This window comes from Mauremys mutica, unplaced genomic scaffold (genome assembly GCF_020497125.1).
Source record: "Mauremys mutica isolate MM-2020 ecotype Southern unplaced genomic scaffold, ASM2049712v1 Super-Scaffold_100163, whole genome shotgun sequence".
NCBI lineage: Eukaryota > Metazoa > Chordata > Testudines > Geoemydidae > Mauremys > Mauremys mutica.
Window position 1 is genome coordinate 300,145 of NW_025423278.1, and position 25,204 is coordinate 325,348.

The 25,204-nt window shown below is 49.4% G+C and overlaps 1 protein-coding gene across 1 annotated transcript in view; it reads right to left on the bottom strand.

Moving 5' to 3' along the window:
• The window catches only part of LOC123359619 (cytosolic phospholipase A2 gamma-like), a 59,823-nt gene extending 34,853 nt beyond the window's left edge, over positions 1–24,970 (bottom strand). Inside the window, exons 1-2 of the mRNA XM_045001118.1 lie at positions 24,858–24,970; positions 23,689–23,740 (exon numbers count right to left, since the gene is read on the bottom strand). Of these exons, the coding sequence (XP_044857053.1) occupies positions 23,689–23,740; positions 24,858–24,970 (165 nt within the window). The remainder of the gene's footprint in view (positions 1–23,688; positions 23,741–24,857) is intronic.
• Between the last annotated feature and the right edge of the window lie 234 nt (positions 24,971–25,204).

Genomic DNA, 25,204 nt, shown 5'->3' on the forward strand with positions numbered 1-25,204 from the left:
CTGTGTGAAAGTTAAGGATCTGTGGCAGGTGTAGTAGTAGCCAAGGGAAGCTAACAGTCAATCTGGGGCAGAGCCACAGACACGCCACATTTACAAAGAGCTGCATGGCATTCTCAGTGGTGATCCCACCACCACCCCAGAAGGCCCCATGGATACTTCGGGGGAGCTGGAGTGAACAGTGAGGAGGAGGTGTTGGACAAGGAAGAGGAGGAGTATGGGGGACAGGCGACTAGGGGATCCTGTGGTGCATTGAGCCAGGCCATGTTTTTTACTCCAGAGCAGTCAAGTCAATCCCTATAGTCCAGCAGAGGTGAGCCTGATGGAAGGAAGGAACCTGTGGTAAGTGTGCAGTTTGCTTTGATATTACAGGGGCACATCTGCTCATTTACGCTTTTTTAATCATGCTAGAAGAGAGAGTAAAATAACCAACAGAGGCAGAGTCACTATCTGCTTCTCATTCCCCTGTACAGTTATGCAGAGGGGGCCCTGCAAAACAGTTTGTTTACGTGCACTGGGATGTGCTGTGAATCCTCCACAGAGAACTCGAGGAAACTGTCCTGGAGGTAGTCTGTAATCCTCTGCTGCAGGTTTCTGGGGAGGGTGGCCTTATTTCTTCTACTGCGGTAAGACAATTTCCCATGCTACTCAGCATTACTTCAGCAGGCACCATTGCAGCATGCAAGCTAGCAGCATACAGACCAACTCTGCAGCTGGATGCATGCAGGAGCTATTCTCTTTCACCCTCCATTACTCTCAGCTAAAATCAGCACTGCCTGTAGAAAATGGTTCTAGTATTCAGTTCAATTGTCCTATCCGCATATTCTCATGCCCGTGAGATACCCCCTCCCTTATTGTCCCAACTCTCCCACTTTCCCCTGGGCCATATGCACCATGGCTGGGATTGCCTCTGTGCTCTATGAATCCCAAGGAGAGGTGAGAATGTGGTGTTTGCAACTTGTGTGGATCAAGGGGAGTGAGTTCAATACACCAAGCTTCCATTTATCTTGTGAATACACTCACAATAGTACCTCTGTGCATTGTTTCTTTTGCAGCTGGAAATATTGCTATCAGGGTCTTTCCATCCTCACCAGCAGAGCGGCTCAGCCAGATAAGGAGGAGAAGGAAGAGGATGCGGGATGGCATGTTCCAAGAGATCCTGAAAGCCTCTGGTGCTTTGCATACCAATCACAGGGCTTGGAGGATCATCCTTGTGGACACAATGGTCAGGGATATAGTGGAGAGGAGAAAAGCACAGGAAAAGGAGAGAGACCTGCAGCAGGAGATGCTTGCACTGCTCAAGTGGCAAACAGACATGATGGAGACTCTTGTTGAACTTCAGGTGCAACAGACCTATGTGCGCCTCCTTCTGCAGCCCATAGAGAACTGCATTCCAGGACCTCCCTACACAGCACCACACACAATCCACGTGGCATCTGGGGCTGCTGCTCTACCCCTGCCACTTCACCCCAGGGGACCAAGCAGACAATTACAGCCGCACATGCACTGACCTGTGAGAGACACGGTTGGTGTACATGTTTGTGAAATGGAAATGACTATTCTTTCCCCTTCAAAGCTTTTTTCCCCTGTATTTATCAAGTTTCATTTAGTTACAAATATGTCTGTTTGCAGAGGTTTGGAATAAAAGTCTAGTTATGGAAACCTAATTCTTCTTTATTAGTTCACAGCATATCCTGGCTGGGTCTGACATCATTCAGAGATAATAGCAATAGGTGCATTTGCAATGTTATATTACTACACACGCAGCACTCATTACAAGGTTCATGCAAGGTCCCCCCAAGCCATTTAATCCTATCATATTGGTTCTGTGAGGTTAGCCTTTGCAGAACCAGATATGGAGCATGTTATCTGATGGCAGGGAATACTTGGGGCAGAGGGATACAGGGGCCCAGACTTCTCTGGTTAAGCAGAATGTGGTCCCAAAGGCCAGTATGCTACCTGGCCAAATGGCAGAGATTGTGAGCGTGGGCAAAAGCAACTTCCTCATACAACTAGCTAAAATCCATGTGGTTTGGGAAGGTTTGGAAAGAGTTTTGACTGGGGGAGTAATGGAACACCTCCTAGTCAACCTGCTCCTTGGTATTGTTTTTTTCCGTGTCGCTCAGGTTAAAATATTTGCCAGCAGCAGGAGGGAGTTTTATGCTGGGACCCCCAAGGGAAAGGGTAAGGTCTCAGGAACTGCTGAGAGAATGGGAGAGAGTCTCCTTGATTCTTCTGCAGCTGGGGGAAGCCACATGCTTCCAGGTGGGAGTGTGGTTGAGACCAGCTCCTGCACTGCAGCTGGAGGCAACACCACATCAGGAAGGGATGGAGATGTAATGCCTGCCAAGGAGAGAATTGTCCAGGTTGTTAGCTGCCAGCAGGTTGCAGCTGAACCAGTTGCAAAAACGGGTCTAGGGAGCAGAGAGAAACGTGTCCCAGAGGAGAGCCCAGAGAAGGGGCAGGGAGGTCTAGATTAGATATTAGAAGAAAAACTATTTCACTAGGAGGGTGGTGAAGCACTGGAATGGGTTCCCTAGGGAGGTGGTGGAATCTCCTTCCTTAGAGGTTTTTAAGGCCCAGCTTGACAAAGCCCTGGCTGGGATGATTTAGTTGGGGTTGATCCTGTTTTGAGCAGGGGGTTGGACTAGATACCTCCTGAGGTCCCTTCCAACCCTGAGATTCTGTGAGTCTATGATTAACAACACTGCAGTGGTGCAGCTGTTTTGTCTGCTTCACTAAAGGCCAAATTATTCCCAATTATGTGGTGTTCTTGCTTCCAGGTTTTGGTGGCGGAAGATGACTGTGGTTATGTCAAGTCCGGTTCTTTCGTAACAGACCCAAACAACACCTGTGTGAATCAGCCATAGCTGCATTGGAGTGCATGAGCCAGAGGCCCAACTGGTGTGAATTGGCTTCTCTTTTCAGAAGCTGAGGATCTGGCCCACATATTAACAGGTCCCTGGGGAAGTACATCAATGACCCACCTCTGAGATAGTCTTCACCAGGCCATATATTGCATTGTGTGCGGTTCTGTCCACACACCAGCAGTGTGCTCTGCTTAGCTTTCTGAACATACATTATTGTGTCTGTGGGTGTCAACTATGGATTTTCATTTACATTTTTTCTGTTTGAAGAATTGTGTGTGTTTGTGTGTGTGTATGTATGAGAGAGGGGGAATTACTGCCTCCTGCTGGAGAGGACACAACCTGGCCAAGAATGCTACAAGAACCCCATAAAGGCAGCCCCTAGAAATGAACACAATTTACAACTGATGTGAAGTTCTTTATTGCAGTCAAAGGAAGAAATTTCCCTTTCAGTCAAAGGGCACTAGCACAATCTTGTACAAATATCTCCCTTCAGCAACCCTACTCTCCAGCACAACACAGAAAATGACACACATTGTCCATGAATGCCTGTTGACTAGGTTCAACAGTAGCCTAGAACAACTGCATCACGCCACTGAAGATGCCATCACATGGCTAGATGACAACGCACACGACAATAAAAAATACTCTGCAGCAAAGAAAAGCCTCCCCATCCAGCTGCTCTGAGCCCTGCCTCAGACAAACACACTGAATGACAAAGTGTGGATTTCCCAGCCCCCAGGCTAGCAAAGATCACTCCTGGGAGAACTGATTCACAGAGCAAGCTGACCAGAAAAATTATTTTGACCTTTCAGAATTATTGAGAAAACTCTTCCTAATTCTAGACAGGCAGAACATAGATTTCCATTGTAATAGGGTGTTAATACCCAAAAGAGGAGGGCTATAGGTTGTAATATGCAATGTGGACAACAGAGGGCGAGGGGTGGGGAGGAGTTGCTGCACTGCATAAGTGGCACTAGAGCAGGGGTGGGTAAACTTTTTGGCCCGAGGGTCACATCGGGGTTGCGCAACTGTATGGAGGGCTGGGTAGGGAAGGCTGTGCCTCCCCAAACAGCCTGGCCCCTGCCCCCTATCCGCCCCCTCCCACTTCCCAACCCCTGACTGCCCCCTTCAGAACCCCCAGCCCATCCAACCCCCCTGCTCCTTGTCCCCTGACTGCCCCCTCCTGGGACCCCCACCCCCTATCCAACCCCCCTGCTCCCAGTCCCCTGACTTCCATGACCCCTATCCACCCCCCCACCCCCTGAGAGCCCCCTGGGACTTCCACCCCCTACCCAACCGCCCTCTGCTCCTCATTCCTTGACCACCCCCTCCTGGGACTCCCCACCCCTAACTGCCCCCCAGGATCCCACCCCCTTATCCAACCCCCCTGCTCTCTGACTGCCCTTCCAACCCCATCCACATCCCCGCCCCCTGACAGGCCCCCCGGGACTCCCACTCCCAACCTTCCCTGACCCCCATCCCCTGACCACTCCCCCCGAGAACCTCCACCCCATTCACCCACCCCCTTGCCCCTGACTGCCCCCCAGCACCCCCTGCTCCATTACCCAACACCCCCCCACTCCACACCCCCTTACCAGCAGCAGGAGCTCGCAGACGCAACACCCAGCCAGAGCCAGCCATGCTCCCCATGCTGCTGAGTGGGAGCAGTGGGCCAGAGCACAGCCCGTGCAGTGGCATGACTGCGGGGGACGGGGGAAAGCGGGGGAGGGGTTGGAGACTAGGCTCCCCGGCCGGAACCTCAGGGGCCGGGCAGGATGGTCCTGTGGGCCAGATGTGGCCCATGGGCCATAGTTTGCCCACGTCTGCACTAGAGGAACCATAAGGTGTGGGGTGGGGAAGGGGCGGCTATACTGTCTAATGGCCACTGTGGGCAGCAGAAGGTGAGGGTGGGGAAGGAGCGGCTGTTCTGTATAATGGGCACTAGGGGCAGCAGAGGCCAGGGGTGGGGGAAAGGCAGCTATACTGTATAGTGGGCACTAGGGGCAGCAGAGGGTGGGGGAGGGGCAGTTATACTGTATAGTGGGAACTAGGGGGCAGCAGAGGGGGTGGAGCAGGGAAGGGGCAACTGTACTATATAATGGACACTGGGTCAGTAGCAGGTGATTTAAGACATTATCAAAAGAGCAATATTTTAGTTTATAGATTATTCTGTCAGTCAATGTTTAAGTCCAGATATGCCTAGTATCATCCTCTGTGATCTCCTGCCAAGTAACTCACAGAATCTGATCCAGCAATTCCTACCTCTAACACACAGCCCCTGTTTCACCTCAACCAGAACTTTCAGAAAGACAGCTGTGTCCCTTTGGAGACCCCAATGATGGGAAAGGCACCTGGGCTTGAGCTCAGTTATCCCCATGCTTAATTACCCTCTCTTAAAATTTTCCACTTCATTTCTAGCATGAATCAGTCTATCTCAGTGTCCAGTCACTGGGTCTCATTCTGAGTTTTTGCTGTCTGATTAGAAAGGTCTCTGACTATTCAAAATCATATCCCCACATAGGCTCCTAGAGGTCATGATCAAGACAGCTGTTAACCTTCTCTTGCATAAACTACATAGAGTGATCTTTTTTTAACTCTCACTCTAAGGCCTGGTCTACCCTGGGGGGGGGGGGTGTCGATCTAAGGTACACAACTTCAGCTACGTGAATAGCGTAGCTGAAGTCGAAGTACCTTAGCTCGAATTACTTACCCGTCCTCACGGCGCGGGATCAACATCCGTGGCTCCCCCGTCGACTCCGCTACCGCCACTCACTCCGGTGGAGTTCCAGAGTCAACGGGAGCACATTCGGGGTTCAATATCATGTCTAGATGAGATGCGATATAGCGAACTCCGAGAAATCGATTGCTACCCGCCGATCCGGCGGGTAGTGAAGACGTTCCCTAAGGCATTTTTTTTCCAGACCAGAGTATCATCCTATTGTTTTCCTTTGTGGTAACATCCTTTTCAAGATGGGTATATTGGAACTGGACACCGTATCCAGTAGTGTTCTCATTACTAACATTGTGCACATCAGTAATACCACCTCCCTGCTCATCGTGGATATATCCCTCCTCAGGGCCGGCTCCAGGATTTTGCTGCCCCAAGCAGCCAAAAAAAAAAAAAAAAAGCCGCAATCACAATCTGCGGCAATTCGGCGGGATGTCCTTCACTCTGAGTGGGAGTGAGGGACCCTCTGCCGAATTGCCGCCAAATACCTGAACATGCCGCCCAGCTCTGGAGTGACCGCTCCAAGCACCTGCTTGCTAAGCTGGTGCCTGGAGCCAGCCCTGTCCCTCCTTATACATCCAAGGATCATGTTATCTCTCAGCTACCGTATCACATTCACACTGTTATACCTCATCCATGCCCATGGTATCAGGGCACTTGGAAATCTCATCTGACATCTGCAATCTAAATAACATATCAGACTTTGTACTGATAAGGAGACAATGGTCGCTTTGTTTTATTTTAAGCAAAGCACGAGACCATAACTCTGTTAGCTAAGCTCTGTTAGTGACTATTACGTGTGTGGTAATATCTTTTATTGCACTGAGTTCTGTTGGTGAGAGAGCAAGCTCAAAGATTTCAAAAAGCTCTGTGTAAGCTCAAAAGCTTGTCTCTCTCACTTACAGACGTTAATATGTTGTATTGGACCACCTTTTCTCTCTACTATCCAGGGACCAACACATCTGCAAGTCAGTATACAACAATTATTTTTGACCCCAGCTTTTTCAAGGGAAAAAAACAATACTTGATCTATTTACTTGGTAGATTTCAGAGTAGCAGCCGTGTTAGTCTGTATCCGCAAAAAAAACAAGAGTACTTGTGGCACCTTAAAGACTAACAAATTTATTTTAGCATGAGCTTTCGTGAGCTAAAGCTCACTTCTTCGGATGCATCCGAAAGCTCATGCTAAAATAAATTTGTTAGTCTTTAAGGTGCCACAAGTACTCTTGTTTTTTTTACTTGGTAGAGAAATAGAAGATGGATCAATTTTAAACCCTCTTTTTTCTATCCTTTCCTTCTGCGCTTGGTTCACTCTAGCCATATAAGACTGTATGAGCAGCTGTCATAAACAGATAGTTAAGGGTTAATGCCTCTTTTACCTGCAAAGGGTTAAAAAGTTCACCTAGCCTAGCTGACACCTGACCAGAGGAACCAATGGGGGAACAAGATGTTTCAAAAGGAAGGAGGGAAGTTTCCTTTGTTTAGAGTCAGTTTCAGTTTCAGACGGAGTGGAAAAGATCAAGGAACCAGCCTCTTATCAGAGTAGTAAGTTTTAGAAAGGAATAAATAGGTTGATGTTTATTTTCTTTTGTAATTTGTCTTTGTGCAATTAGGGGAGTAATCAAATTTGGGTATTCTTGTGTGTACTAAGGTTTTTGCCCAGGGGAACATCCCGTGTTTTAAATCTGTTTTCTGTGAGATCAGCTTGTATGGTCTCCCAGAGGTTTTTTTCTTTTATCTTTCTTTTCTTTAATTAAAAGCCTTCTTTTTAAGAACCTGATTGATCTGGACTAACCAGGGATTGGGGGGCGAGGAAGACAGGGGGAAGGAGTAATTCTTCCTTGTTTTTGAGATCCAAGGGAATTGGATCTGGACTCACCAGGGAGTGAGTCTCTCAAGGCTACCCAGGGAGGGGAAGGTTTTGGGGGGGAAGACAGAGTTTTCCAGATAACTCAGAAATCTGGATGGTGACAGCGAAACCAGATCTAAGCTGGTAGTTAAGCTTAGAGGTGTTCATGCAGGTCCCCACATCTGTACCCTAAAGTTCAGAGTGGGGGTGAAACCTATGACAGCAGCGAGGTGACTTTACCTGCATATACAGCATTGGTGGGACCGATGCTGCATACTGTGAATACTGCATCCAATTCTGGGGTCCATCTTCTGAAAAGGATGTTGAAAAATGGAAGGAGGTGCAGAAAAGAACCACAGAAGTGGTCTAAGGACTGAAGATAATGCCAGACAGTGACACAATTGAAGATCTTGGTCCGTTAATTGATCTTTAAGAAGATTGACAGGTGACTTGATTACAGTGTATAAGAATCTACATGGGGAGAAAAGACTGGATATTCAGTGTCTCTTTAATCTAGCGGAGAAAGGCAGAGCAAGAACCAACGACTGGAAGATAAAGCTAGATCATTCAAATTAGAAATAAGGCACCAGTTTTTAATGGTGAGGATGAGGAATCATTGGAAGAAATGATCAAGGGGAACAAACTCCACCTTCTCCATCTCTGGCTGGTTCCAATCAAGACTAGACACCTTTGTGGAAGGTGCTTTATCCAAACAGAAGTGATTGGGGTCAGGGCCAGGGGAAATGGGTGAAATTCTATGGCCTGTGTTATACAGGAGGTCAGGCCAGATGATGAAATGGCCCGTTCCGGCTTTAAAATGTATAAATCTAGGAATTGTTCTGGTGGGAGGCAGGGCCGGCTCTGGCTTTTTTGCCATGCCACCTGCTGGGAGGGCTCCATGCTGCTCTCGCCTGCAGGTGAATTGAAGGTCAGTGGGGAGGGAAGGACGCGGGCTGCCCTGCTGGGCTTGCTGCAGACCTGGCACTGGCTGAGGGAGGTGGAGCACGCAGCCAGCTCCCAGCAAAGCGCTCCGCTCCTCCACGCTGCCGCCCCCTACAGGGCAGCCAGAGCGGCAAACCGGAAGAAAAAGGGCGGCCATGCCACCCTAGGATTGGACAGAAACCGCCCCTTAGAATCTGCTGCCCCAAGCACGAGCTGGTGCCTGGAGCCAGGCCTGGTAGGAGGCAATTCATGGAGAGTGGTTCAGAGTGTGAAACACACCAGCTCTACAGGGTGCAGAAGAGATGCATCAAGGCAAGGAATGGTCTCAAATTTCCCTATGAGAGAGACAGTGGATCCCACTCCAAAACTACTTTCTGGAGAGATCCCCCACTCAAAACTGCTTTGTAAATCACCTTCCAGCATGTGCTCCCATCTCTCTCGTAGACGATTCCCGGAGGTTTATGAGTCTGCCAGATGGGGGACCTGAGCTGGGATTTTGAAAGGAGCCTTCCAGAGTTAGGTGCCCAAATCCCACAAGAGCTCCTCTAACTCCCTTGGGCCCCTTTGCAAGTCCCAGCTCTAGTTCTCCAGCTGTAGCAGCTCATGCACTTGGTTCCAATGGATTCTAAGTATCCCACAGGGGACGCAGGTAGTGCTGGTCAGATGGTCACCCAGCTTTGCACAGCACAAGATGCTGAATGTTGCTTTGTCACAATCGTGTCCTCTCATCCCAGCCTCTTTATTTTATTCCCCTTTAAAGAGACACGTTTAAATGAGCAGAGATCCTGAGCCTCATTCTCTACAAGAACTGACCCAACCCCTCTCAGCTGCTTTGCATTTTGAAATTCTGTTCTCAGAGGAGCCACAGTGGGGTCTGCTGAGCCCTCTGCTCGAAATTCTAGGTGACGTTTTTTTCCTAAAAGCAGCAAAGAATCCTGTGGCACCTTATAGACTAACAGACGTGAATCCTGATTTCCAGCCCCACCACCACACTAACCCACTACTCTCCCCTCCCGTCCCCGAGCTGGGGATAGAGACCAGGAGTCATGACTCCCAGCTGCTCCAGATGTAGCCACTTGAATTCAGGAGAACATCAGCTGACCCTGAAGCTCAATATTACAGAACCCTCTGCACCTGACCCCAGCTGGATCATCAACTCACCTTGTCCTGGGGCTGGGACTACCAAACGAGAGATGGATTCATATCTCTGCTGAGATGAAAAACACTGATCATCCTGCTTTGGTGTCTATTATATAGAGCAGAAGCGGGCAAGTGGCCAGGGAGATATGGGAGATGACATTAAGCAAACAAAGCCAGTCACAAGAAGTTCCTAGGAACTGGGAGTAAAAGGAAATAACCTTCCAAATGGGTTGGGGAGAAGAATTGTTAGGCGTGTTTGTCAAGATGTGGGCTTTAAGCAGCACTGCCAATGCCCCTTAATCTCAAGCCATACTTCCTGCTGGCCATGCCCTGGGCTCTCCCCGCTTTGCCGCTGCCCCTCACTCCCAATCTTCAGCCACCTACTAGCCCAGCCCCTTGTTGCCTCCTGCCACAACCATTCCAGAAGCCCTCTGACCTGACCCTCAGTCCTCTGTCCCCACACACAACTCTGCTAGTGCCCCCTAATGTCTGACTCTGAGAACTGTTTCCATTCATTACATGGCTGTGTGCTGAGGGATCCCCCAGAGAAGGGTATTCCCTTGTGATGCAGCAGTGGGTGGGACAAGTGAAGGCATGGTCCCGGCCCAGTTCCCTCTCCTCTAGCCCCCACTGCCTGCCTCAGCAACCCAATGAAATCCACTGGGTCTTTCCTGTGGCTGTGCATCAAGCCCTACAGAGACAAAGGGAGCATGATTTAAACCCCATTTAGCTCAGAAGAGGACGAGGTGAAGAGCCGAGTGGAGAAGGAAATGCTCATGAGGACAGCAGAGCACACCCGGGAGACCTGTACCTCATCAGCCATTAAGGCCAGAGGTGCCAAGACAAAATCTTCAGCCCAGCCCCTCACCCCCGGCTCTGGTCTGTCGTACAGGGGTACTGGGCCTAGAGCTCAGGGCTTGGTTTGTAAACCAGGGCTCATGGCTTTGATTCCCACTGGGCTAAGGGGTTCAGCTCTCAAGGAGTTCACTTCTCAGCACTGATGGGCTGGAGACATATGTAAGCAGAGTCAGGATGAGCCCTACCCTGACATCTGGTGGTACATTATGAGGAGTGGGCAAAGGAATTTTAGGAATGTGCATTTGCATTGGTAAACCCACTCCACTTAGCATAACACACAGCAGCATGGGAAGGTTATTTTCACACTGTGGAATCCCCAATTTCTTTGTTATTGGGGCAGGAAGGAAAAAAAAGTGCTGTTACCTTAATTATGTGAATGAGGAACTATGAGACTGCTTTATGACAGAAATGACTCAACCTACATTAAATAGTACTTGCTAGACAAGGGACAGGGGTTCCAAAACCCAGTGAAGGGAGAGAGGTTGGGGACTGGTGTGTGTACCTGATGGTATGGGCCCCTTTTGAGGGCCTGGAACACCAATTGCACTTCCTCCTCTCTCCACTGTTAAAGAGCAGAGCTAATTTTGAATCCTTTAGGAGTCCATCTAGAGGTTGCTGACCTGAATTCACGTTGGGCCATGTGGCACTGGGGCTCTCCTACTACAAGTTGAAATCACTAAGAGCTGAGAACACTGAGTGCTGTGTTAAGTAGTGGGCGAGCCTGAAGATCTATCACCAAGCAGCTGGCAGAGCGGAGCAGTCTGCAGCACGTTGGGCAGCCCATGGAGCAGTGTGGAGCGGTTTGCGGGGACGGCTGACGTGGTTCACGGGTCTGCTGAAGGAGCGGCACAGCTGGTGGAGTGGAGCCAGTCGTGGTGAAGGCTGCAGCAGAACTCCACGGAGAAGCGGGGCAGTTGGCCCTGGCCCACGTAAGGTGTCCCTTAGCACCTTGTGTGCGTGACCCCCCCCCATTTCCACCCAGGCTGGGGGGGGTAAAACTCTGTAGATAAACTTTTTAACTCTGGGGTGGCACTGACCAGAGACTGAGACTTTTGGGTTGTTGGACTTTGGGGTGATTGGACTTAAGACCCTAAGGACAGTGCCAAATGTACTTGGAGGTGGGTTTTGCTTATGGTGTGTGTATAGTCCTGTTTGTGGTGTCTCTCCAACGTGATGCCGCATTGTTTCCCTCCTTTATTAAAAGGATTTTGCTACACTCAGACTTCGTGCTTGCGAGTGGGGAAGTATTGCCTCCTAGAGGCGCCCGGGGGGGTGGTAGGTAATTGTCCCAGGTCACTGGGTGGGGGCTCGAGCCGGTTTTGCATTGCGTTATTGAAACGGAACCCCTGGATACTGAACCCGGCCCTTGTTGCTGCCAACTTAGAGGGGCAGAAGGGTTACATTTTTGGGGGCTCGTCCGGGATCCCTGGTTCAGTACCCCTCGCAAGCACCTGTTGAGTGTTCCACTGTATTGGGAAACAATTGTGTTTATATTTTGAGGGAATTACTGTTTGTATAATGGCTAATATGTCGGGTTTGTTGGGCCCCAGTCCTGCAGCCCCTAGCTCAGGGGCGGCAGCCTCAGCCAATGATTGGGCACAAGCACTGAGGCATATATTGGAAAAGATTGTGTTGGCCTATGCTACGTCAAACTCTTGTCGTAAGTTAAGGTTATTTGCTGGGGAAGAGGAGTTTGAACCCTGGTTGGAGCATACCACTGAAATGCTGCGGGAGTGGGCCGTACCTGATGTAGAAAAGCGAAGTCAGTGTGAAGGACTGCTTAGAGGCCCTTGATAATACCTTTGGGAGCGTAGAGAGCCCTGAAGATAGTTACTGTAAATTCCTTGATTCCCGACAGGAAAGGGGTGAGAAAATTTCAGCCTATATACAGAGGCTGGAGAGACTACTTCAGAGAGCTGTTATGAGGGGAGCAGTGACTGCTGAGCAGATGGATCAGATGGATCAGACCAGATGGATCAGACCAGACTGGCTCAAGTTGTAAGAGGGACTCAGTATCAGAACCCGATCCTACTTCATCTCCGACTAAGAGAACGGCAGGAACATCCCCCAAGTTACTCCCAGCTGATAAAGGAGGTCAGGGAAGAGGAAGAAAGGCAGGCTGCCAGCGAGTGTTGGGAAGCCCAAACATTGGAACCAGGCAGCACAATGCCACTGCAAATGGCCAGTGTACTGATGGTGAGCACCACAGAGGAACTTGCCCAACAAATGCAGGTCCTGACGGAACGGATAGCTGAGCTGCAAAGCACCATTGACCGAGCTAAGATTTCCAGGAATAAGGAGCCTCAGACTGTGACAATGGAGAAGTCAGTATCTAGAGCCACTATCGCACCCTGGCGAAGGGGGAAAGGACAATTCTTTTGCTACCGGTGTGGTCAGGATGGGCACAGTGCTGCTAACTGCCATAAGGAAGAGAACCCTTCCTTAGTGTATGAAAAGCTGAGGATCAGTTGGGAGAGACGCAGTAGCTGTCAGAAGGTCTGGGAATGGAGACCACCTAGGCCTACAGGATTTGAAGATTCCCCCAGAAGAGACCGTCCAGCTGGAATCCCTGCAGGACTGATAGGGCCTCGAGCAGAGGTCATGGTGAGGATTGAAGGGGTGGAGTGTAAAGCCGTGCTTGACACTGGATCTCAAGTGACTATTATATTTCAGTCATTCTACCAACAGATGCTTAGGCACCTGCCTGTACAGCCACTGACTGGCATTGGTCTGTGTGGCCTCAGCATGGATGAATACCCCTACCAAGGGTATGTCATAGTGCACCTGGAATTCCCAGAGGAGGTTGCTGGGGTAAGGGAAGAGGTAGACACAGCTGCCTTAATATGCCCTGACCCTAAAGGGACCTCTGATGTGTCTGTGCTGATAGGGACCAACTCCAGTCTCTTCAAGGTGCTCGCGGATTACTGCAGACGACGGGCTGGGGACCAGTACCTGAGTACCCTGATGATCCATACGCTTTGTGCTGAAGCTTATAGGAAGATTGAGAGCGCTAAAAAGGAGACATCTGAGCTACCGATTGGGGCACTGAAGTACATGGGCACAACCCCCTTAGTAGTGCCCGCAAGGACAGAGCAAGAGGTGCTTGTCATGAGTACCAGGCTGAAAGGCAGTAAAGGGGCATTAGCAATGATAGAGCAGCCAGTTGAAGGAGAGCTCCCGGAAGGAGTGCTGGTCCCCAGTGGAGTCATAACCCTACCTGCTGAAGCCCAGGAAAAGGTGACTATACTGATTGCTAATGAAACAAGTCGAGATGTTGTTGTGAAGCAAGGACAAAAGATAGCAGACCTCTTCGAGCCTGAATCAATTGTGAAACCCCAGTGCGAGACTCAAGTTCCGACAATAGACCCAGCAAAGTTTGACTTTGGAGATTCACCATTGTCGGAGGAGTGGAAAGATCGCCTCAGGAGGAAACTTTGTGAAAGACCCAAGGTGTTCTCACTGCATGAGTGGGATGTGGGATGTGCAAAAGGAGTAGAGCACAACATCAGACTACATGACTCCCGACCTTTCAGAGAGAGATCTAGGAGGCTTGCTCTCTCCGAGATGGAAGATGTGCGACAACATCTTCAAGAGCTGGCTGCAAATGGCATCATTACAGAGTCCCGCAGCTCATACGCCTCACCCATTGTGGTGGTCCGTAAAAAGAATGGGAAAATCCGGATGTGTATTGACTACCGCACCCTAAACCGCCGTACTGTGGTTGATCAGTACACAATGCCTCGAGTCCAAGATGCCTTAGACTGTTTGCTGGGAAGCCAGTGGTTCTCTGTGTTGGATCTTCGGAGTGGATACTACCAGATCCCTCTGGGTGAAGAAGATAAGGAGAAGACAGCCTTCATCTGCCCATTAGGGTTTTATCAGTTCGAACGCATGCCCCAAGGGATTTCTGGAGCACCTGCCACATTTCAACGTCTTATGGAGAAAGTTGTGGGAGACATGAATTTACTGCAAGTGTTAGTTTATTTGGATGACTTGATTGTGTTTGGAAGAACTTTGGAAGAGCATGAAGAAAGACTTCTTAAAGTGCTTGATAGGTTGGAGGATTATGGTTTGAAGCTTTCAATTGACAAATGTCAGTTCTGCAGGACCTCGGTGAAGTATGTGGGCCACATCGTATCCCAAGAGGGTGTGAGTACTGATCCTGATAAAATAGAATCATAGAATCATAGAATCATAGAATTCAAGATCAGAAGGGACCATTATGATCATCTAGTCTGACCTCCTGCAAGATGCAGGCCACATTAGCCGATCTACCCACTCTTTTAGCAAGCGACCCCTGCCCCATGCTTCGGAGGAAGGCGAAAAACCTCCAGGGACACTGCCAATCTGCCCTGGAGGAAAATTCCTTCCCGACCCCAAATATGGCGGTCAGCTGAACCCCGAGCATGCGGGCAAGACTCTCTAGCCATACCCTCTGAAAGAGGTTAAGAATATCATATCATTGACCCAATTTGACCCAATTAAGTACCAGTTTGGCACTTAATTGACCTATTGACTAAGCCCGTTATCCTATTATACCATCTCCTCCATAAACTTATCTAGCTTGATCTTAAAGTCATGGAGGTCCTTCGCCCCTACTGTTTCCCTCGGTAGGCTGTTCCAGTATTGCACTCCCCTGATGGTTAGAAACCTTCGTCTAATTTCAAGCCTAAATTTCCTGACTGACAATTTATATCCGTTTGTCCTCGTGTCTACATTAGCACTGAGCTGAAATAATTCCTCTCCTTCCCTGGTATTTATCCCTCTGATATATTTAAAGAGTGCAATCATATCTCCCCTTATCCTTCTTTTGGTTAAGGAAAACAAACTGAGCTCCTCAAGTCTCCTGTCATACGACAGGCCTTCCATTCCTCGGATCATTCTAGTGGCCCTTCTTTGTACCCGTTCCAGTTTTAACTCATCCTTCTTAAACATGGGAGACCAAAACTGCACACAATACTCCAAATGAGGTCTCACCAACGCCTTATATAACGGGACTAGCACTTCCTTATCCCTACTAGAAATACCCCGCCTTATGCAACCCAAGACCGCATTAGCTTTTTTAACGGCCACATCACATTGCCTACTCATAGTCATCCTACGATCAACCAGGACTCCCAGGTCCTTCTCCTCCTCCGTTACTTCCAACTGGTGCGTCCCTAGCTTATAACTAAAATTCTTGTTAGTCATCCCTAAATGCATAACCTTACACTTCTCACTATTGAATTTCATCCTGTTACTAATACTCCAGTTTACAAGGTCATCCAAATCTCCCTGGAGGATATCCCGATCCTTCTCCGAATTGGCAATACCTCCCAACTTGGTGTCGTCCGCAAACTTTATCAGCCCACTCCTACTCTTGGTTCCCAGGTCAGCAATAAATAGATTGAATAAAATAGGACCCAATACCGAACCTTGAGGAACTCCACTGGTAACCCCCCTCCAACCCGACAGTTCCCCTTTCAGTACTACCCTCTGCAGTCTCCCCTTTAACCAACTCCTTATCCACCTCTGGATTTTCATTTCGATCCCCATCTTTTCCAATTTAACCAATAATTCCTCATGCGGTACCGTATCAAACGCCTTACTGAAATCCAGATATATTAGATCCACCGCATTTCCCTTGTCTAAAAAATCTGTTACTTTCTCAAAGAAGGAGATCAGATTGGTTTGGCACGATCTACCTTTCGTAAATCCATGCTGTAATCTATCCCAGTTGTCATCGGCCTCCTGCTCCTTAACCACTCTCTCTTTCAAAATTTTTTCCATTACTTTGCATACTACAGATGTTAGACTAACAGGCCTGTAGTTACCCGGGTCACTTTTTTTCCCCTTCTTGAATATAGGAACTACATTAGCTAATCTCCAGTCCAACGGTACAATCCCCGAATTTAGAGATTTATTAAAAATCATCGCTAACGGGCTAGCAATATCACTCGCCAATTCCCTTAATATTCTAGGATGCAGATTATCCGGGCCCCCCGATTTACTTCCGTTAAGCTGTTCAAGTTTGGCCTCCACCTCAGATACCGTAATGTCTACCCCCATATCTTCATTCCCATCGGTCCCTCTATCACTATTCCTTAGCCCTTCATTAGCCTCATTAAAGACCGTGGCAAAATATTCATTCAGATATTGTGCCATTCCAAGATTATCCCTAATCTCCACTCCGTTTAAAGTTTTAAGCGGTCCCACTTCTTCCTTCTTGGTTTTCTTCCTATTTATATGGGTAAAAAACCTTTTGCTATTGGTTTTAATCCCCTTCGCTAGGTCCATCTCCACCCGTCGCTTTGCCTTTCTCACTGCATCCCTACACCCTCTGACCTCAATAAGGTAGGTTTCTTTGCTGATCCCTCCCATTTTCCACTCCCGGTACGCTTTCTGTTTTTTCTTAATGACCCCTCTAAGACGCTTGGTCATCCAGCTCGGTCTAAAACTGCTACCTACGAGCCGTTTTCCCTTTCTCGGGATACATGCCTCTGACAACTCCTGCAATTTCAACCTGAAGTAACCCCAGGCGTCATCTACCTTTAGATTCCTAAATATGTTGGTCCAGTCCACTTCCCTAACTAGTCGTCTTAATTTAGTAAAGTTAGCCCTTTTGAAATCGTAAACCCTAGTCTCAGATGCAATATTGATTATCCTCTCATTAATTTTGAAACGAATTAGCTCGTGATCACTCGAGCCAAGGTTGTCCCCTACAACTATTTCCTCAACAAGGTCCTCATTACTCACCAAAATCAGATCTAAAATGGCATCCCCCCTCGTCGGTTCAGCAACCACTTGATGGAGGAATTCATCAGCTATCACGTCTAGGAAAAGCTGAGCCCTATTGTTATTACTAGCATTTGTTTCCCAATCTATATCTGGGAAGTTAAAGTCTCCCATGATCAAGCAGTTCCTATTAGTATTTACCTCCTTAAAAACATTAAAGAGCTCTCTATCCGTCTCCAAGCTAGATCCTGGCGGTCTATAGCACACCCCAATCACTATTCCGGGTGAGGCTCTGGTAGTTTTCTTCCCTAATGTGACCATTGCCCACACAGACTCCGTATTAACCATTGCATTGCTAGTTATTTCATTACATTTCACCTCATTATTGATATACAATGCTACTCCCCCACCTTTACCTTTGCATCGGTCTTTTCTAAACAGCACATACCCTTCCATACCTGTACTCCAGTCATGGCTATCGTTCCACCATGTTTCGGTTATTCCTACGATATCCGGTTTCAATTCTCGGACCAGGAGCTCCAGTTCCTCCATTTTATTACCTAAGCTTCTCGCATTGGTGAACAAACATCCTACCTTTTGCTGTTGGGCTCCTCTCACTCTTCTCACCCCGCTTGGTAGGGACACAGTACTACCAGTATGACCTGTCGATCTAGTATCTGTCCCCCCCCTCTTCCTTACACCTAACCGTCCCCCTCTGGCTATATCTGTTGTTATCTTCTTGTTCCCACTCCCAATGTATAAATTTGGCGTGGAGTGCACCAGGGCCTCTCCCAACCGTCTCCCCCCAGTGTCTAGTTTAAAGCTCTTTTAATCAGATGAGCCAGCCTCCCTCCTAGAAGTCTACTTCCTTCCCTACTTAGGTGGAGCCCATCCCGTGAGAACAGTTGTCTGTCCCCAAAAGCCTCCCAGTGCCCATACATCCCAAAGCCCTCCTTGTAACACCACTCTCTCAGCCAACTATTAATCGTCAGGATTCTCTCACCCCTTTGGCGCCCTTCCCTAGGGACAGGTAGGATCCCACTGAAGATCACCTGAGCCTCAATTTCCTTAAGCGTCTTACCCAACCTGGCATAGTCTCCCTTGATCCTGTCTAGTGAGAATCTAGCAGTATCATTCGTTCCCACATGAAGGATGACCAAAGGGTTCTTACCTGCTCCTCTTAGGATCCTTTTCAACCTCAGGTCCACATCCCGTATTTTAGCGCCTGGTAGACAGCACACCCTTCTGTTCTCCGGATCGGCCCTGGTCACAGGCCTGTCCAACCTTCTCAGTATGGAGTCCCCAATCACGTAGACCTGCCTTTGCCTGGGGGCAGTGCGGTCCTCTAACCTATCCCCCGTTCCCCCTGGTTGCAAGCTCCTTCCATTCCTATCTTCCCTTGTGGTTCCCCTTAAGCCATCCTGTAATCTCCCCTGACCCAAACTTGGTGTTGCCTCCATAGACTCCTCCCCTCTATCTATGGGACTGGCCGCTCGTCTCTTTTTCCTTGGCCTCCCACCATCAGCTACCATATTCTTTACCCCTTCCTCATTCTCCAAACCTTCAAACCTGTTCCTTAGCTCTATTTCCCCCTCACTGGCTCTCCTTTTCCTTGGCCTGCTTCTCACAGTCACATGCTTCCACCGCCCATCCTCCTCGTCTGGTGGTCCCCCCTCACTGGCCTTAGCCCCTGCTCCCACCTGTGCCCCTGGGCGTTCCCCTTCAGTTACTGCCTGCCATTGCTCCATCAGCTGCTCGAACCCCCTTCTATTCTCTATCAGGGTTTCTACCTGCAGCTCTAGGCCCTGGATCTTTTCCTCCAGCAGCTCTATTAGGCGACACTTCATACATACATAGTACTGCTCTGGGTCTCCTGCTAGAACCAGGTACATACCGCAGCTGCTGCATGCTCTCATCCTTGGTGTGTCCTCTGCTGCTTGGCTCATGGCTGCTGCTGTCCCGGCCTCGCTCGGTGCTTGTACCTAGGGAAACACAGGGGACACGGCGCGGCCCCCTTCCACCTCCCCCTGCAAACTCCCCTGTTAGCACTCACTACATGGCCACGTCCAAGCAACTACAGAGAACTCAAGACTTTCCTTGGGTTTAGTGGCTACTACCGTAGATTTGTGAAAAACTATGCTACAATTGTAAAACCCCTCAATGATCTTACCAGGGGATATCAGTCCAGCAAGAACAAATCTAAGACCAAGAATAAAGGGCCTTCTGTGCAGAGACACTATGGTCCCTTCGAACCCTTTGGGCCACGGTGGAATGAGAGATGTGAAAGGGCTTTTCGAGAAATCATTACTTGCCTAACTCATGCCCCTGTCCTAGTCTTTGCTGACCCAAGCAAGCCATTCATCCTGCATACTGATGCCAGTTTGGAGGGTCTGGGAGCAGTACTGTACCAGGAGGTGGAAGGCAAGCGTAAACCTGTAGCCTTTGCCAGCCGAGGACTGTCTGATAGTGAAACACGCTATCCCACCCACAAGCTGGAGTTCTTGGCCCTGAAATGGGCCATCACTGAGAAATTTCGAGACTACTTGTATGGTGCTCAGTTCCAGGTGTGGACAGACAACAACCCACTGACTTATGTGTTAACAAGTGCTAAACTGGATGCTACAGGGCAAAGATGGGTGGCTGCTTTGGCTAGCTATGACTTCAGCATTCAATACCGATCAGGGAGAAGCAATGTAGATGCAGATGCATTGTCCAGGCGTCCACAAGCACCAGGAGTTGCTGTGATACCCACGGATGGAGTGAGAGCTATTTGCAGCGTGAGTCGCAGAGAGCCGGAGGCCCATGAGAGCCTTCATGGATGCGTTGCTGAAGCTTTGGGCCTGCCCCCTGAATGCGTGCCTTCTGCTTCAGTGAACTATATTGCTTTGGACCAATCTCCCTTGCCCGTGCTCAATGCGGCTGACTGGCAGGAAGCCCAGCTGCAAGATATTGACATTCGTGATACACTACTTGCCAAAAGGGAGGGGCGAGGCCCAGCTGTGGTTGTCCCACCTACCCCAGAGGGCAAACTACTATTGAGAGAATGGACCAAGCTAAAACTGATTCAGGGAGTGCTACACCGCGTGACCACAGACTCTCTACAAAAGCAACGGAACCAACTAGTGCTGCCGAAAGAGTACAGAGCCCTGGCCATGAGGGCCCTGCATGATGACTTTGGACATTTAGGGATGGAGAGGACCCTGGAACTTACCCGCAGTAGGTTCTATTGGCCCCGGATGGCTGAAGATGTTCGCAGGAAATGTGAGACCTGCGCTCGATGTGTTCAAAGGAAAACTCTGCCCACGAGGGCTGCATATCTGAAGAACATTACCAGCAACAAACCTCTGGAGCTGGTTTGCATTGATTTCTTGTCTTTAGAAGTGGACAAGAGGAATATTGGGAACATTCTGGTCGTGACCGACCATTATACGCGATATGCGCAGGCATATCCCACACGTGATCAGAGGGCCACCACTGTCACTCGGGTACTTTGGGAAAAATATTTCTCAGTTTATGGATTCCCAGCCCGGATACACTCGGATCAGGGACGAGACTTTGAGAGTCACCTTCTGAAGGAGGTGCTGAGGATAGCAGGAATTAAAAAGTCGAGGACAACGCCTTATCACCCGCAGGGTGACCCTCAGCCAGAGAGGTTCAACCAAACCCTGTTAGATATGTTAGGGACTTTGCGGCCAGAGCAGAAGGCAACCTGGAGCCAACATGTTGCATTTCTGGTGCATGCCTACAACGCCACCAAGAACGACGCTACGGGGGTCACCCCATATCTCTTGATGTTTGGGCGAGAACCAAGATTACCCATAGACCTGTGCTTTGGTGTATCAGAGGATGGCGATAGCTATGAAACCCATCAGCAATATGTATCCCGACTACGAGAAAAGCTGCGGGATGCTTACCACTTAGCTACATCTGCAGCTCAGAAGAATGCAGATCGTAACAAACATCGATATGATGCTAGAGTACGTCCGCAAGAGCTCCAGCCAGGGGACAGAGTCCTGCTGCGAAATTTGGGTATCGCTGGCAAACACAAGATAGCTGACAGATGGAAGGCAATACCTTACTTGGTGATGGAAAAGCTAGGAGACCTGCCGGTCTACAAGATCAAACCTGAAGAGGGTCCAGGGCAGACAAAGACCGTGCATAGAAACCTTTTGCTCCCGATGGGGGAATTGGTAGGCAGCCCTTATGAGATGGGCCACAATAGGGCAATTGGGCAGAACGAAGGTGCTGTACCAAAGCCACCTACCAACGTGGACAGCCAGCCTCCTGCAGCTAACCTACCCCTACTCAGCACATCTGAGAGTGAGTCTGAGGAGGAAGACACAACCATGGTGTATCCTAGGATGAAGACAAGATTGCAGTCTCGATCAGCTGAATCAAAAGAGACTACCTCCTCTTCCGCCCTAAACCCTATGGCAGAAGTATTTAGGCCCATTCCTGACACTCCTGAGCCACTGGTGGAACCCCTGTGTAATGACTTACACAGATTATTGGACAGTGGCGACATACAGATGGAAGATGTCCCAAGCACCTTCGATCCTCCACGGTTAGAACTAGAAATGCAGGGGCCTATGCCAGTATCCGAGGGGAACTCACAGGAAACCTCCCCATCCGTCACTCAAGAGGATGTCCCCCCTACCACAGCAACAGAGTTTCTTCATAGGTGAGACAGAGTAATAAGACCAGTGAAACGGCTAACTTACGATGCACCTGGGGTGATTAGTGAGGAGCCAATACATTTAGCACACAGGTTTGTGAAAGCTAAAGTGGGCTATCTGAGGCCCTTTGGAGGGGACCAGTAAGTTGGTATAGTAGGGAATGTGATTTGTCGGGACGACAAATTCTCGGCTGGGGGGAGGATGTAAGCAGAGTCAGGATGAGCCCTACCCTGACATCTGGTGGTACATTATGAGGAGTGGGCAAAGGAATTTTAGGAATGTGCATTTGCATTGGTAAACCCACTCCACTTAGCATAACACACAGCAGCATGGGAAGGTTATTTTCACACTGTGGAATCCCCAATTTCTTTGTTATTGGGGCAGGAAGGAAAAAAAAGTGCTGTTACCTTAATTATGTGAATGAGGAACTATGAGACTGCTTTATGACAGAAATGACTCAACCTACATTAAATAGTACTTGCTAGACAAGGGACAGGGGTTCCAAAACCCAGTGAAGGGAGAGAGGTTGGGGACTGGTGTGTGTACCTGATGGTATGGGCCCCTTTTGAGGGCCTGGAACACCAATTGCACTTCCTCCTCTCTCCACTGTTAAAGAGCAGAGCTAATTTTGAATCCTTTAGGAGTCCATCTAGAGGTTGCTGACCTGAATTCACGTTGGGCCATGTGGCACTGGGGCTCTCCTACTACAAGTTGAAATCACTAAGAGCTGAGAACACTGAGTGCTGTGTTAAGTAGTGGGCGAGCCTGAAGATCTATCACCAAGCAGCTGGCAGAGCGGAGCAGTCTGCAGCACGTTGGGCAGCCCATGGAACAGTGAGCAGTGTGGAGCGGTTTGCGGGGACGGCTGACGTGGTTCACGGGTCTGCTGAAGGAGCGGCACAGCTGGTGGAGTGGAGCCAGTCGTGGTAAAGGCTGCAGCAGAACTCCACGGAGAAGCGGGGCAGTCGGCCCTGGCCCACGTAAGGTGTCCCTTAGCACCTTGTGTGCGTGACCCCCCCCCATTTCCACCCAGGCTGGGGGGGGTAAAACTCTGTAGATAAACTTTTTAACTCTGGGGTGGCACTGACCAGAGACTGAGACTTTTGGGTTGTTGGACTTTGGGGTGATTGGACTTAAGACCCTAAGGACAGTGCCAAATGTACTTGGAGGTGGGTTTTGCTTATGGTGTGTGTATAGTCCTGTTTGTGGTGTCTCTCCAACGTGATGCCGCATTGTTTCCCTCCTTTATTAAAAGGATTTTGCTACACTCAGACTTCGTGCTTGCGAGTGGGGAAGTATTGCCTCCTAGAGGCGCCCGGGGGGGTGGTAGGTAATTGTCCCAGGTCACTGGGTGGGGGCTCGAGCCGGTTTTGCATTGCGTTATTGAAACGGAACCCCTGGATACTGAACCCGGCCCTTGTTGCTGCCAACTTAGAGGGGCAGAAGGGTTACACATACAATGGCCATAGACTGGAGGGTGAAACCCTCTCATCTGTACCAAGCTTTTTGCACTGAGGCCCGACTGACATGCAGAGCGTATCAGCATGGACACCTCTCTGTCACTCATACAGTGAAAGGTACATCTCTGCACACAGCCATGTAAAGAATGGAAACCGTTCTCAGGGTCACACATTAGGGTGCACAAGCAGACTGTGTGTAGATATGGAAGTCCCAGATAACAGGAGGCTGAGGGTCAGGATTGGCCGCTACCAGCAAAGCTGTGGCAGCCCAGGTCTGGGCTAGCAATGGATGTGGGTTGTGATCGAGGGGCACTATCAGAACTGTTTAAAGCCCATATCTTGGCGAACACACTTGTTTCTCCACTCCCCAGCCCATCTGACAAGTTATTTCCCTTTACTCCTAATTCTTAGGAATTCTTGTGACTGGCTTTGTTTGCTGACTGTTACCACCCACATCGACCTGGCTCCCTGCCCAGATGAGCTCCATATCAGCCCTTAATCGCAATCTGCAAGGAAGAAAAACCAGGGGAGCTGGAACAATTTGTATAGTGAGGGTGTTGAGAGCCATTGACCCAAACTGTATAAACCCTGTCTATAATTGAAACCACTTCATGCCAGAGGGTGCTGCAGCACCCCTCACACCCCTAGTTCCAGCTCCTATGGGAGAAGCTGGAGGAAACATTGACAAATAGCCTCCAGCGTAGAATGCCAATTTTTCCCAAAGGGAAAACAGGGCACCACAAGGGGCTGGCCTGAGCCGCTTGCCCCAGCCCTGTTTCCCCCATGCAGAAGGTTCTCGTCTGAATCCAACCTGTTCCCCGCATGGGGCTGGTATCGCCACTTGCCCGAACCTTGCCCCCCCACTCCTTCATGGCTGGCGTCACTGCTCGATACACTCGAGATCATGCCAGAGACATTCCAGGGTGGCTCTGGGAGAAGAACTAGTTGGCCAGGGCCTGACCAAAGGCAGTAGCCCAGCAACTGAACGATTTATGCTGGAGGTGGCTAGAACCTGAACGGTGTACAGGGCAGAAGTTGCTGAGCAAGTCAGTCTGGAGCATTTTATACATATCCTCCTGGCACAAAGAAGAACCTGGGTCCTTTGTCACCAGCTGGTGACCCTGAGTGCAGCCATGGCCCCAGGATGACCAGATCTCAAGAATAAAATATCAGGACATATGCAGAGGGGGGCTGCCAGAGGCTCACATCCCCAACCAGAGCCATGGGGGACAGGAGCACACAGCCCTAGGAAGCTGCAAGGGGGGCGTATGGACCCTGCTGCAGCTCCTGCCACAAGCCGCAGGACAGGGGTGCAGGATCCTGGTTGCAGCCCCAGTTGCAGGGCAGGGGAACAAAGGGTTCCAGGTCTAGCCTTGGCTCCAGCCCCAGCTGCAGTCACAGATGGGGGGTCCACAGTCCTGACTTCAACTTCAGCTGCTGACAGCTGAAACAAACCTAAGTCAGGGAGGTCCAGAATCAGTGACTGCCAGGCCCTCCCTGACTAAATTGTAGACTTAGTTGTAGTCCGTATTTAAACATACGGATTAATGTGTACTCTAAACAAACAGGGAAAAGGGCAGGGTTTTTTATTAATTCAATAAATCAACTTCACAATTTGCATACCTCTCGGACGTGCCAGAAGTCTCGTACTTCTTTGATGATTTTGCCAAAGTCATGACTTGCTTCTGGGCAATCACAAAGCTGTAGAAGTCCTTGCAACTCATCTGGAAATTCATTTTGACAAGGGTTTTACACCACACCAAGTCTGTACTGCTTTGATTCCAGACATCAGTCCTGCACCTTTCATGATTGAAAATACATGCTCTGTGTATGCGTTGCTTACTGGTATCCTGAGCACATATCACACAATCTTTGTCTTGTTCAGGAATTCAGTGCTACCATCCTTGTTTCTCAGCACTCGAGACCAGAGTTCCCCAACTGAATAGTTTCCAGGTTCCAACTTGGAGTTG